Source organism: Pantherophis guttatus, chromosome 1 (assembly GCF_059756535.1).
Source record: "Pantherophis guttatus breed Tessera chromosome 1, ASM5975653v1, whole genome shotgun sequence".
NCBI classification, from domain to species: domain Eukaryota; kingdom Metazoa; phylum Chordata; class Lepidosauria; order Squamata; family Colubridae; genus Pantherophis; species Pantherophis guttatus.
The window spans coordinates 185,523,886-185,536,377 of NC_142063.1; the positions used below are offsets into that span (position 1 = coordinate 185,523,886).

Below are 12,492 nucleotides of genomic sequence, written 5' to 3' on the forward strand. Positions count from 1 at the left end.
AGATTCCATTAATAATGTGGCTTCTTAAATCTCACAATGAAAATACAACTAAGAATTCATTGTGAAGCTTTTCCTATAACTTTTACCTCACAAATAAATTTTCAGCAGTTTAAATTTACAAGTGGTCTGTTTTGGAAGGAGATAGGGGGCATAATCTGGAACATAGGTTGAAAGGTAGTAAACTGATCTGAATGAATAGGAAATTAACTGACTTGCATACAGTATGTGTAAATTCTAAGAAACCTTTGTATTTTGGGAGGGGGGATGGTAAACGTGTTTTTTTTTTTTTGGTCAAGTGCATCCATCTATATAATGAAGACAGACAGAAGCTGGGTAAATTTTCTTGATGATGATTTACACACCACATCTCAGGAAGCAACGTATTCATTCCTTCCCAACTGTAGACATTCAAGACAGCCAGCCAAAATTTACCCCAGGAAGCGACTCCTACAGCACCACCTGAAGAATTCCAAAATAGAATAATATCAAAACAGCTGCCAACTTTATAAAACATAAACAGTTCATACTAATTATTACAGAGGAGAACAAAGGGGAGAAATGATCTAAGTAAGGGTTCTCCTTTTCCCCTCTGTCTGTGTGGTGTGTCTTGTCCTCTCAGTCCTGAAAAGGCTCTGCTACCAAATAGTCTGGCCTCACCCTTCCTCTTCTTCCATTAGTCCTGATCATAACAGCAGATTTTCTATGGGTCGTTCTCTACAGATAAGACTTTCCTGGAGTTTCTGGCCAGGAAAATGTAGAACATAGAAAACAGAAAGTAAAAGGGTAGCTTCAATTTCTCCAGTCAGAGAGAAAGCAAGAAAGAGCTAGTGAAGAACTTTTTACCTCCCACAGAACTAATACAAATACCTACTATTCATTGGACTTGGAGCAGACACCAGAAGAACAAGTCTACTCACAAGGCTAAGTAAAGCAGGGGAATTTTAGGAAAGAAGAGATGGTGCCTCCTACTTAAAGACCTCCTAGGAAAATTGAACAATGTACCGGTAAGTAACATTTAATTCACAAATGGTCACATAATGAGTCCCAAAAGCATTTCCTACAAATAGCAAACTATTAATGAATGAACAGCATTAGCCATATTAATTACTGAGCAGCTCCAATCAAGCCGAGAATACCATCAAACCAACAACCAGAAGAATCTCTAAGCTAGATATTCGGAAAAGGAGGCAGGTTGGCATCAAGTTTATCTGTTTTTCTGCTCCTAGATTTTCATAACAAACATGATCAAGGAGAACCAAGAATGTCTTGAAAAATCTAAAGTAAAAATGTAATCTTCTCCCTCAAGTCCTGCTGAACATGGGAAACCTCAAAACAATGAAATAGGAAATGTATTTGCTATATTTTTAGGTCTTTGGCATCAGCAAATTAAAATGAATACCAACCGGATACTTTCAGCCAGTTGACCATACTGTTTACTACTCAGGACACAAAAACAAAGAAATGGCATTTTATTCATAATCAGGAAGGATATAGTGAAAGTAGTATTTGGGCATCATGTAGCAATGATCAAATATTAGCCATTACATTTCCTGTACAACCTTTTAATATGAAGGTTATCCAAGTATATTCTCCAACCACTGATGCAGAAAAAGAGGAAATTGACAAGTTTTATGCTCCAGTTTAATGTGAAATCAATAGAATATGCAAACAAAATGTGCTATTTGGAGATTGGAATGTCAATGGTGGAAATGATGATGAGGAAAATGTACTTGGACTTAGAAAACTGAACTGGAACTGTCAGGCATGAAAGACATGACCACACACAAAGTTCCAATTAAGCTGATTTATTACAATTCATGCTTATGCACAGGAATTTGCTCAACTGAAGGTTAGCACTATTTTGGCACTAAATAAAGTCAACGGAATTCAAGACAAGTTGGAGTTAGTTCATTTGTGATTATGAAAAGACTCTAGGCCAGTTATGGAAAACCTTTTCAGCACCGAGTGCCCAAACCAGAACTCGCGTGTGTGCATGTGTGCGTGGCGGAGCCCCGGAAACTTGAACACCAACTGGCCAATGCACATGTGCTCACTGGCCACCTGGTCTTCTGGTTTCTGGTGCGCGCTGGTCAGCTGATCTTCATGCACACCGGAGCCCCGGAAACTTGAAGACCAGCTGGCCAGCATGCACTTGGTCTTCTGGTTTCCAGCGCATGCATGCTCGCCGGCCAGCTGGTCTTTGGGTTTCCGGGGCTCCGGCACGTGCAAGGATCACCTGGCCAGCGTGCATGCACATGCCGGAAACAAGAAGGGCAGTTGGCAACAGCGCACATGCCCACAGAGAGGGCTCTGCATGCCACCTCTGGCACGCGTGCCATAAGTTAGCCATCACAGCTCTAGACTGATTCCTCTTTGGACTTGCCCCCAGGTTCTGCCACTCCTACAAGAACAGAACAATTTATCAGTTTCTTCCAATCTAATTACTTCACTGCTATCAAAATCTTCAAACAACCAAAGGGTTGGACATCATAGAAGATGAATAAAAAAATGAAAATGACTATGCTATTGGCAGAAGGATGTGGAAGACTCAGGTACAAGAGCAAAACTGTGGCCAGACACTGACTATGGAACAGATCATGAACTGTTCGTGTACAAGTTCCAAACTAAGCTAAAGCAGAAGAACAAAGCCAACTTGTTTCTATGATACAATCTTGAGCATATATCCACCATCTTCAAGGAGAGTGCCAGGAATTGTTTGGAAGCCCTGAACCTAATTTGACAGAGAATCAGAGGAAATGAGCAATAATATCAGCAAAATTGTTAAGAATGAATGTGAAAAAAGACTGCCAAAAATAGAATAAAGAAAACTAGATGTCTGAATAAGAAGTGGAAATTGCCAAAAAGAAAACAGAAACTAAAGTAAATACAGGCAAAGATCTGTATATCAAAAAGAGAGACTTAATATAATATGCAAACTATTATACTATGCCTTTAATTTCACATGCTAGCAAAATAATGCTTAGGATCAGCCAATGTAGATTAGGGCCTGATATGGAAAGGGAGATGCCAGATGTTCAAGCTGGCTTTAGAAAAGCAGAAGAATAAGAGACAGTTTTGCTGATGAAAACTGTATAATCAAGAGAGCCCAAAAGAAGACAATAAGTTATCCATGGTTGGGCTTGATTACAGTGGCAATTGACATATCACGAAGATCTGAAGGGCCAGAATGGGGATAAATATTCCTGAAGACAGTGTACCAACATGGTCACTAAGAGCTGACATCAACTTAATCCATAAACCATAATTGTGATTATTCTATAAGTAGAGAGTCCTTTTTTCCAAAGGCAGCAAATGATGGTAAAATGAAAAATAAAAACCACATTTATTTCCAGGCTCCAGCTGGTTATTCACCTTTGCTGTGGAGGTTATTTCGAGCCTTCACTAAGTCTGGATCATCAGCGCTGACTCCAAGAATACGCATGGCCGTGTAGTTCAGAGCAGTAGAAAATACCTTAGACACGTCCTCAATGTGTCTAACAGACAACAAACAAGAAAAGTGTTAGGTAGATGTGTTCACACAAGAAACCCCAACTGTTCTTCAAATTCTGTGAATTTTTAAGAACTGGTTAAACCAAAGAAGGCAAAATAAAAGAGCTTGGAGTAATTTTATTACAACTTGACTAACAATGACTATATTTTAGAGTTTTATTTTAAATGCATAAAAGAGAAATACAATGCTGCAGATTGAGAATTACAGTTTGCTTGCAGAATCGATTCACCAGAAATAGGAAAAGTTACTGTAATCCCTAAGCATTCAGATGATAGATTCCAAAGAAAACAAAGAAGTCTGGACATTTCAGTATCTGTAGCTACAATTAATGTATCTGTTAAGAGAAGCAGTGGGAACGACTGCAGGAACCAGCCAGAAGAGGAGTTCTCAGCCCATCAGTGAGTAGAAAGCCTTTCAAAGTAACTCCACCTTAATTGATCTGCTATGAATTTGTCTGGAACTTATTTTTATAGTTTTCAAGACTACACATTAAACTAGCATTAAGAAGTCTTTCTGAAATTCATATCATTCTTATTTGTTGAGTTTTCAAACTTTGTGGGGCTTAAGAAACGTAAATAGGTCTAAGAAACAGAATTTCCACCTATTCCAAACAAAGCCACTGTCTGTTCTAAGCCCCACATTCTTACGCTTTTTTTTCTTACCGAAGTCATTCCCTCTGCCTTTATTTTATATTATTTTGGTAATAAAACATAGAAGCATAGTGATGGAAGGAACCTTAGAGATCTTCTAGTCCAGGGATCTGCAATCTTAAACACTCAAAGAGTCATTTAGACCTGTTTCCCACAGGAAAGAAAACACCAGGAGCCACAAAACCTGGATGGGCGTGGCTAACTCGACATCACTCACTCCCACCCAGTCACATGATCCCCCCCCAGCCTACCCAGGTTTTGTGGCTCCCAGTGTTTTCTTTTCTGTGGGAAACAGGTATCTCTCTCTCATCTCTCATCTCTCTCTCCCTCTCTCTCTCTTTCTCTCTCATCTCATCTCTCTCATCTGTCTTTCTCTCTCATCTCTATCTCTTTCTCTCATCTTTCTCTCTCTCTCTCTCCCTCTCATCTCTCTGTCTCTTTCTGTCTCTCTCTCATATCGGTCTCTCTTTCTGTCTCTCATCTCTCTTTCTGTCTCATCTCTTTTTCTCTCTCCTCTTTCTCCCTCTTTCTCTCTCTCTCTCTCATCTTTCTCCCTCTCTCTCTCTCATCTCTCATCTGTTTCTCTCTCTCCCTCTCTCTCTCCCCATCTCTCTCTCTCATCTCTCTCTTTCTCCCTCTGTCTCTCATATCTCTCTCTCGTGTGTGTGTGTGTGTGTGTGTGTTCCATCTTAAACAATTTCCAAAAACAGGCCGATTATTTTGTTGTTTTTTTGTTTCGCTGATGATGTTCTTTCTTCTTTTTTTGGTGCTTTTTACCATAGGATTTAAATCAAGAGTCATTTCAGGTTCCCAGATAAATGAAGCTCTTTCACCCCCCTGCCGGCTGAACCCACCACTGGCTGGCCCCACCCCTCGCCCTCGCCCTGCCAGTCACGCCTCACCTGAGAAGGTAAGGGCGACAATGGCGGATGGAGACTCGCTCCATATTCCAGAGCAGGAGTGAAACGGCCCTGTACTTGCCTTGTACACTTCTTTCGGCCCATGTTGGTGCTGTACGCACCTCGGTCACTCAGGGAGATGTGTGACTTTCTCTCTGCCCTGAGACACTGGCCTAGCCTGAGTGCGGCTGACGCCAGTGCTCTTGCTGCCTCCATGGCCTGCTCGCTGCTCTTGCAGTGCCTTGCACAGCACACTTAAATGTACCGTGCTTCACAACGGGGGAGACGGTGTCCCCTGTTCCTCCTGGAGCCCATTACAAAGCGGAGCATCAGCTGCAGCCAGGCCGGACCTGTGTCTCGGGGCGGAGAGAAAGCCGCACGTCTCTCCGAGCAACCAATGCTCCCCGTCGTAATGGCCTCCAACAGGAGCAGGGGACGCTGTCTCCCCCATTGTGAAGCACACTAAATTTAAGTGTGCTGTGCAAGGCGCTGCAAGAGCTGCGAGCAGGCCATGGACGTGGCGAGAGCACCGGCATCAGCCGGAGCTGGGCCAGTGTCTTGGGGCGGAGAGAAAGTCACGCGTCTCCCCAAGAGACCAAGGTGCGCACAGCACCAACATGGGCTGGAAGAAGAGGCAAGTACAGGGCCACCTTGCTCCCGCTTTGGAATATGGAGCGAGTCTCCATCCATCGCCATTGCCCTTACCTTCTCAGGCAAGGAGTGACTGGGAGAGGAGGGCGAGGGGTGAGCTGAGCCAGTGGTGGGATCCACTCCAACCCTCTGCTCAAGGCAGAAGTCTTATGCCATCCCAGTCAAATGATTGTCCAGTCTAGGCCCTCTTGGCTTCATAAAAAAATCTGTCTAACTTGAAGCTAGAGTTACTGGATGGTTATTAAGAAAGTAGTGTTTTATGTAAAGGGAAACCTATGCTTATGTTGAATTAGTGTAGATTATGACAGGACAAATGTTATTAAAAATAATAAACACAGGTGTGAACTATGTTGGACCCCAAAAATTAATAAACATTAGCCGAGATGATCAAAGACATATATAAGATACTAAACAGAATAAGCTAGAGGCCATTGCATTAGCAGTTAAATTGGATAAAACAAAGTATACTGGCAGGGAAGGAAATAAGGGATAAAGAGCACAGAATATGCACAAGAATTAGAAAACAGCATTTTTGGTTCAAGTTGATGACTTGTATATTTCCTAGAGATAGAAAAATGTTACATAACTATGCTGGTAATTCTCAACTAACAACCATTTGTTTAGTAACCGTTCGAAGTTACAGCAGAACTGAAAAAAGTGACTTATAACCATTTTTCCCACTTATGACTGTTGCAGCTTCCCTGTGGTCACATGATCAAAATTCAGATGCTTGGCAACTGACTTGTATTTATGATGGTTGGAGTATGCCGGGATCATTTTTGTGACCTTCTGACAAGCGAAGTTAATGGGGAAGCCAGATTCACTTAACATCCATGTTACTAACTTAACAATTGCAGTGATTCACTTAACAACTATGGCAAGAGAGGTCATAAAATGGGGCAAAATTCACTTAACAAATGTCTTACATAAGACTAAGAAAGATTCTCGAAGGCTTTATAAAATCTTTCACTGCAATAGTAGATTTTTGCAAGATAACAAATTTCTACTACCCTTTCAAAATGCAAAGAAATTGTAGATTTCTTACTGATTTCTTAAGGCACTAAACACTCTTGGCCAATTCCTGAAATAGGTACCATCTTCTCCTTAGGAAGTCCCAACCATTTCCTCCCAAAGTAATTGGCTAGGCATTGATGCCCATCAGCAAGAAGAGCCTTTGCTTTTTTATGCCTTTGGTTCAAACATGTATGATGTATGCCATGTGTGCCACTGTGTAACATGCTTATAAATTCACACTGCTCACACCAAGAGCGGCATATCAGTCCCTTCTGAGCCAGGATGGCATTTGCCCACTGGAAAAAGAAGTGACTGTCAGATATTCACAATGAAAAAGAAAAGGATTCTGGGGCATCTCTATTTAGGCTGAGGCGAACTGAAATGTTGCTGGCGCTGCTGCCGCCACCACTATCCTGGTAATGAAATAGCAGAAAGTTGCAAAAGTCCTTCTGAAGCAGCAGCTTTTGAGCTTTACTCACAGGCCCCATCCTCCATCTGGGAGTTGCACTGAACGCAAGTAGCGCACCATCTCCTTCCTACTTTCTTCTGGGAGTGGAATCTTAGCAACATGGCACACAATCAGAAGTCCTGTTGGAAGAAGACCAGAAGGTAGAAAAATGCAGTTAAGGCTGGAAAGCCTTTTCAGGCAGCAACAACAACAAGCTGTTCAAATAATGAATGGTCTCTGTCTGCTCTCACTTCTGCTGAAATCCAATGAACTGGAATGCTTAGACTTAAAAGATTCCAAGAGGCCTGGAGACAGACCCGTCATTTAAACTCACCACCGTCATGAGCCAATTTGTTCTAGCTGTACTCTGCATTAATGTAATAAATCCCTCTATTCCTTTTAAACCATTAGTCAGTAATGGGTAGCATGTAGAGAAACATTTAATTAATTGTGAAGTAGCTTCAGCCAATATAGCTTAGCAATTTTTTTTCCTTTGATACAAAACACTGATCATCTGACTGATGCAAGACCATCTGTGAGAAGAAGCTGTTGGGACCTTTCTTATAATAATACCTGGCAGCAGAAAGAGAGGTCCTCCATAATCCTCAGCCCAATGACCATCCTCTGCTTGTAGGCCTGAGAAAAATTTCATCCCATTTAGCGCTGCCTCCTCTGCAGTACAGGCTGTAGGCAAGATTGGGAAGACTTCAGTCTGCAAAGTAGAAGGAATTGGAACCAGAAAGTAATATAAATGACCAGACTGTAGGTCCATAACAGTCTAAAGCGAACTGGCATATGTATAAAGATGTTCACTGAACTCTCCTGCTTTATTCAAGTAGTGCAACTTGTGGAGAGGCACTTAGCTGCTCTCTCTCCCTGTTTCTGGTACAACAGAAAGGATAGCAACTGGCCTTGGATTTGCTCCCTTAGGCAAACCAAAGACAGTCTCAGATACCAGCCAGAAAAGATTCATAGTGAATTTGTTTACTTGTATCCTGCCTTTATTATTTTTACAAATGATTGAACATATTCAGCACATCTTCCTCCTCCTATTTTCCAGACAACAACCCTGTGAGATGAGGTGGGCTGAGAGAGAATGCTTGGCTCAAGGTCATCCAGTAGGCTTTAATGGCTCAGGCAGGACTAGAACTCAGTTTCACACTTTCTAGCCTGGTGCCTTAAGCATTAGACCAATCCTACTGCATGATAAACCATAGGTTATCTAGCCCTGCTTTCATCTAATCTACTATTTTATGGAACCAGCCAATATCTGCATGCTTCCTAAAGGGCAGTATCCTCCTTCACCTTGTGAGAATCTGCTGAGTATTGCTTCTGGACCCAAGATCCAGTGTTTCTAGTGCCTGAAACACTAAAAGATACTGCTAAGGGAAATATATAGAACATGAGCCTTCTTCAAACCCTTTCTTGCATATACTTGGAAGTAACATTTCTAATTACAGAAGACTAGAAATAAAAGTTGAAGTCTGAAGTATAAGACTTATGTATTTCAGATGGTATCTTTCTAAAAAGAGAGCTCTAGATCACTTTTGCAACCTTTCTCCAATTTACAGAGGGCCTGCAATGACATGTGTATATAAACCACTCTGAATCCATCACATCTTCTTACATTTGTCATTTCAGAGGTTTTTGCCAAACAAATCAGTTTCACCCTATTTGTCCCTCTTCAAAAGAAATTGAGTAATAACCGACAAGCTCCCCAGAAGTATGAAGCGCTCTCCAACCATTACCATTTTCCCTTCTGCAAAGACTGAATGTGCATCATCTCACAATTCCTGGATAGTCAGGTTAACAGTAGAGCTCCACAGATCTTCACAGTGCCTCACATGACTCAAAGATGCACTGTGAATTTGCTCTTTTCCATGTCTGCTAGAACACAGAGATATTTTGCAACAGACAAGCTGACCTGCTCCCTAAAGACTGATCTTGAAAGAAATTGTTGAGAGATGTGCAAGCTGTCCATCCCCCTCCTATCTCATATTCACAACAGCATCAGTCACTTACTGTGTCCAGCCCTAGAGAATGAGCCTCCAGTGCAGTCTGCTCCCGCTCCACATCCTCGCCATCTGCTAGATATCGCCACTGCTGCCGACCTTCTTCATTACTCAAACGCCAGCGGGTTAAGTCTGTGACTGGTTCTGTCTTATATGGGCCTCCTCTTTTCCGTAAATATCTAACAGGAGTGAAAAGCAAAAGAGAGACACCAAGTAAGGCCTTTATCATAGCATTGCAAATGAAAAATGTCCAAGCATTAGGATCCAAGCAGTGTCTGAAGCTTATTGTTAAGACTCCAGCTTAAAACTAAACTATGGATTAAATGTGGATAAACTAAAACTAGCTACAGCCACATGAAATAGAAAATGTAGGAAAAGAAACCCATTGGATAAGTGAAACAGAACAATTAATCAGTAGAACAACTTGCCTCCAGAAGTTGTGAATGCCCCAACACTGGTAGTTTTGAAGAAGAGACTAGACAACCATTTGTCTGAAATGGTATAGGGTTTCCTGCCTGAGCAGTGGGTTGGACTAGAAGACCTCCAAGGTCCCTTCAAATTCTGTTATTCTATATCTGTTTAAATGTGTAATCTCAAAATTCAATAAAAAGTTAAATCAGGAAATAAAACCTCTACTGCTTCTCCCTTGTGGATGGGTTCAGCCCCATTCCTGCTCCTCAGCATTTGCATCCCTTCCCCTAATCATACCATGACATGCAAACAGCCAATTATGGATTATTCATCCAATGGTAATTCAATGGGCCTTGGCTTTGTTCAATGTTTATATAGGTAGTCCTCGATTTACAACAGTTCATTTAGTGACCATTCAAAGTTACAACAGCACATTCAAAGTTACAATGGCACTTATGACCATTTTTCGAAGTTATGACCTTTGCAGCATCCCCATGATCATGTGATCAGAATTCAAATGCTTGGCAACTGATTCCTATTTATCACTGTTGCTGTGTCCCAAGGTCATAAGATCATCTTTTACAACCTTCTGACATGCAAAGTTAATGGGGAAGCCACATCCACTTAACAACCAGATTATTGATTTATCAACTGCAGTGATTCACTTAACAACTGGTCATAAAATGGGACAAAATCCACTTAACAAATGTCTCACTTAACAACAGAAATTTTGGGCTCAATTGTGGTTGTAAGTTGAGGACTACCTGTGCTCAGCCAATAATCTTAAACTGTTAAGAGTAAAAATGCACCAGTAATTACTTCTGATGGTGTGATACTGTGGATTGTGTCAATTTCAGCAGATGCTGTGGGAAAAGATACAATGCTTTAATTTAATTTAAAAGGGCTTCTATTTTGGGACAAAATTCTAGATACCTCAAGTAGATGAACCAAACAAACATCTCCGTTGACATCAAACTCCTCTCAGCTGTTCTCTGGGACTGCCATTTAAAGACCTACATTGGTGACCTTTTTACATGATTGGGAATGATTTGCTTTCCAACAGCTGAGAATATATGCAGCTCAAGGTTAAAGTGTTGGGTTCTTGATGTTTTCTGAGCTCAGAGTACCAAGAATCCAACAACAACCTTCTTCTGCAGGGTTCCAGTCTCCAAGCAGATGTGCTGGAGGCATTCTTACCAAACCAGCCTTTTTACATCAGCCTTCTTTGGCCACTAACTCCCGCAGCACCTCTATTTTAATCGATTATTTTTACCATGTAACTTTTTATTCTGCCATTTATATGGGATTTGTCAATTTTATTATGTTTAATCTAGAAAAAGTTTATGGCTATTGCAAACCAATATTTTCTATGATGTAGTAGAGAAATATAATACAGGAGAAGAAAAAATATTTAAAAATACAAGAATGAATTTGATGAATAGATAGTATGAAACATTATCAAAATTAACTTTTTTTGTGAAACAAAAGGACAACCTAACCAAAAATAGCCTCTCTGTGATTTAAATTAACACAGGAAAAGAGCACCGGGCAATAATGTATGCATCACATCATATATGCATAGTACAAATATCTGTGCAAAACATTACATTTTAATTATTTTTTTTTAATTTGATTTATATGCCGCTCTTCTCCGGAGACTCAGGGCGGCTTACAATGCGTTAAGCAATAGCCTTCATACTTTTGTATATTTATACAACGTCACCTAATTGCCCCCACAAACTGGGTCCTCAATTTACCTACCTTAGAAAGGATGGAAGGCTGAGTCAACCTTGAGCCTGATGAGATTCGAACTTACAGTAATTGCAGACAGCTGGTGTTAATCACAATGCTCTCAGTCTGCTGAGCCACCAGGCCCAAAATTATTCCCATTTTGTCAAAAAATGAACGGGTAGATGATCACAGAAGATTCAAATCCCTTCTCAGACCATGGGAAAAAGTGCCACTTTTTATCACCAATTATGCAGTGGACTTTTCATTTCAGGGTTGTTGTTTTTTTTGTTTTGTTTTGTTTTGCGTTGCCACAAGTAAAGCATCCTAGTGATTTTTCCAAACAAAGCTAAAGCTAAAACGACCAGGAAGCTCTGGTCCTAAAGTAGGAGAGATGCCAAAATACTCACGTCCCATCCATCCTGCCACTCTGAGCTAAGGTTGAAGCCTGCAGGCAGCAGCACAAGGACCAGCATAAAATAAAATACAGCCAAGGCTGGACTTATCACACACCTCACATCTCGACTGTTTCAGCGGCACGCTGGGATATGAAGTCTTTTGTGTGAATCGTGGCTCCAAGCAGTTCCTTCTTGAGGACTACAATTCCCAAGAAGCTATTCGAAACATCCGATCTGATCTGATGTAAGCCCATGAAAGTGCGAGCCAATCACGAGAGTTTAGGTACAATTGAAGGCGGGGTCAGTTTCCAAGTAAAGCTTTCTGTTGGTCTCGACACTCTGTGGGAAAGGAGAAACTTTTGCAGGGAGTCTGGCGAGAACGAAACCTGAATTATTGGCTGTGGAACAGTAACTAAGGCGCTGGTAGCTTTAACGGAGCCAGCGAGAGGATACGAAGAAATGCAGGGACTCAGCAAGTCAAAGCGCGCCGCTGTCACCATTGCAAATTTAAGGCCACGGAGGAGCGCCAGCCCTTCCGCGCTTTTCCTGGTTTTCCTCCTTGGAGCTTAAATGTGGCGTGCTGCAGAGCTTCCATGCGAAGGAAGCGAGTCTGGCTCAGATCAGTGACAGGAAAATGGGGATGGGAAGAAAGCCGCGACGGGCACAGAAGGGACGCTTCTAAATTAAGAAGTACCAAAACCATGTTTTGGGGCTACAGCCCCTTGCAGGATATGAGGCAAAACTGCCCAGAAAAATAGCTTTCAAGCCAG

At 41.5% G+C, this 12,492-nt stretch overlaps 1 protein-coding gene across 12 annotated transcripts in view; it reads right to left on the reverse strand.

The window, feature by feature from the left end:
• The window catches only part of LSS (lanosterol synthase), a 59,936-nt gene extending 47,606 nt beyond the window's left edge, over positions 1-12,330 (reverse strand). For 5 of the 12 annotated variants that reach the window (XM_087886083.1, XM_087886067.1, XM_087886065.1 and 2 more), the window contains exons 1-6: positions 11,735-12,330; positions 9,196-9,364; positions 7,747-7,885; positions 7,205-7,313; positions 3,373-3,494; positions 363-459 (exon numbers count right to left, since the gene is read on the reverse strand). In XM_087886083.1, coding sequence (XP_087742209.1) covers positions 363-459; positions 3,373-3,494; positions 7,205-7,313; positions 7,747-7,885; positions 9,196-9,364; positions 11,735-11,745 — 647 coding nt within the window. In that variant the 5' untranslated portion in view covers positions 11,746-12,330. Of the gene's footprint in view, positions 1-362; positions 460-3,372; positions 3,495-7,204; positions 7,314-7,746; positions 7,886-9,195; positions 9,365-11,357 lie in introns of all 12 variants that reach the window. The other 7 variants (XM_087886099.1, XM_087886079.1, XM_087886089.1 and 4 more) reach the window with 5 other exon arrangements.
• Positions 12,331-12,492: the final 162 nt, after the last annotated feature.